The 489-nt window shown below is 65.0% G+C and overlaps 1 protein-coding gene across 1 annotated transcript in view; it reads left to right on the top strand.

Moving 5' to 3' along the window:
• Positions 1–441, top strand: part of DNMT1 (DNA (cytosine-5-)-methyltransferase 1) — a gene marked incomplete at both ends in the record, with an annotated part of 2,507 nt that extends 2,066 nt beyond the window's left edge. The window contains 2 exons of the mRNA XM_010131614.1: positions 22–89; positions 240–441. Of these exons, the coding sequence (XP_010129916.1) occupies positions 22–89; positions 240–441 (270 nt within the window). The remainder of the gene's footprint in view (positions 1–21; positions 90–239) is intronic.
• Between the last annotated feature and the right edge of the window lie 48 nt (positions 442–489).

A 489-nucleotide genomic window follows, 5' to 3' on the forward strand; every position in this document is an offset into this window, starting at 1 on the left:
CGGGTCTGTATCGACGCGGAGACGCTGGAGGTGGGCGACTGCGTCTCCGTCAGCCCCGATGATCCCACCAAGCCCCTCTACCTCGCCAGGTCGGTGCCGCAGGGACGAGCCTCTGCTCCTGCTGGGGTGGGCGTTCCCAATTAGAGACTGCTAATTGCTCGGCCCTGCTGCTGTCCGAGGCTTCTCCAGCTCTGGGGCGGCTCCTGGTGCCCCATAACCCCGGCTCCGTCCCCCCTCAGGGTGACAGCCATGTGGGAGGACAGCAGTGGGCAGATGTTCCACGCGCACTGGTTCTGCCCTGGCTCGGACACTGTCCTGGGGGCCACCTCTGACCCCCTGGAGCTCTTCTTGGTGGACGAGTGCGAGGACATGCAGCTCTCCTACATCCACGGCAAAGTCAAAGTCATCTACAAGGCACCCTCGGAGAACTGGTCCATGGAGGTGGGTGAGAGGCGGGTGTGTGGAGCTGCTGGAGGGGCGGGAGGCTCC

The sequence above is a fragment of the Buceros rhinoceros genome, unplaced genomic scaffold (genome assembly GCF_000710305.1).
Source record: "Buceros rhinoceros silvestris isolate BGI_N320 unplaced genomic scaffold, ASM71030v1 scaffold22162, whole genome shotgun sequence".
Classification (NCBI taxonomy): domain Eukaryota; kingdom Metazoa; phylum Chordata; class Aves; order Bucerotiformes; family Bucerotidae; genus Buceros; species Buceros rhinoceros.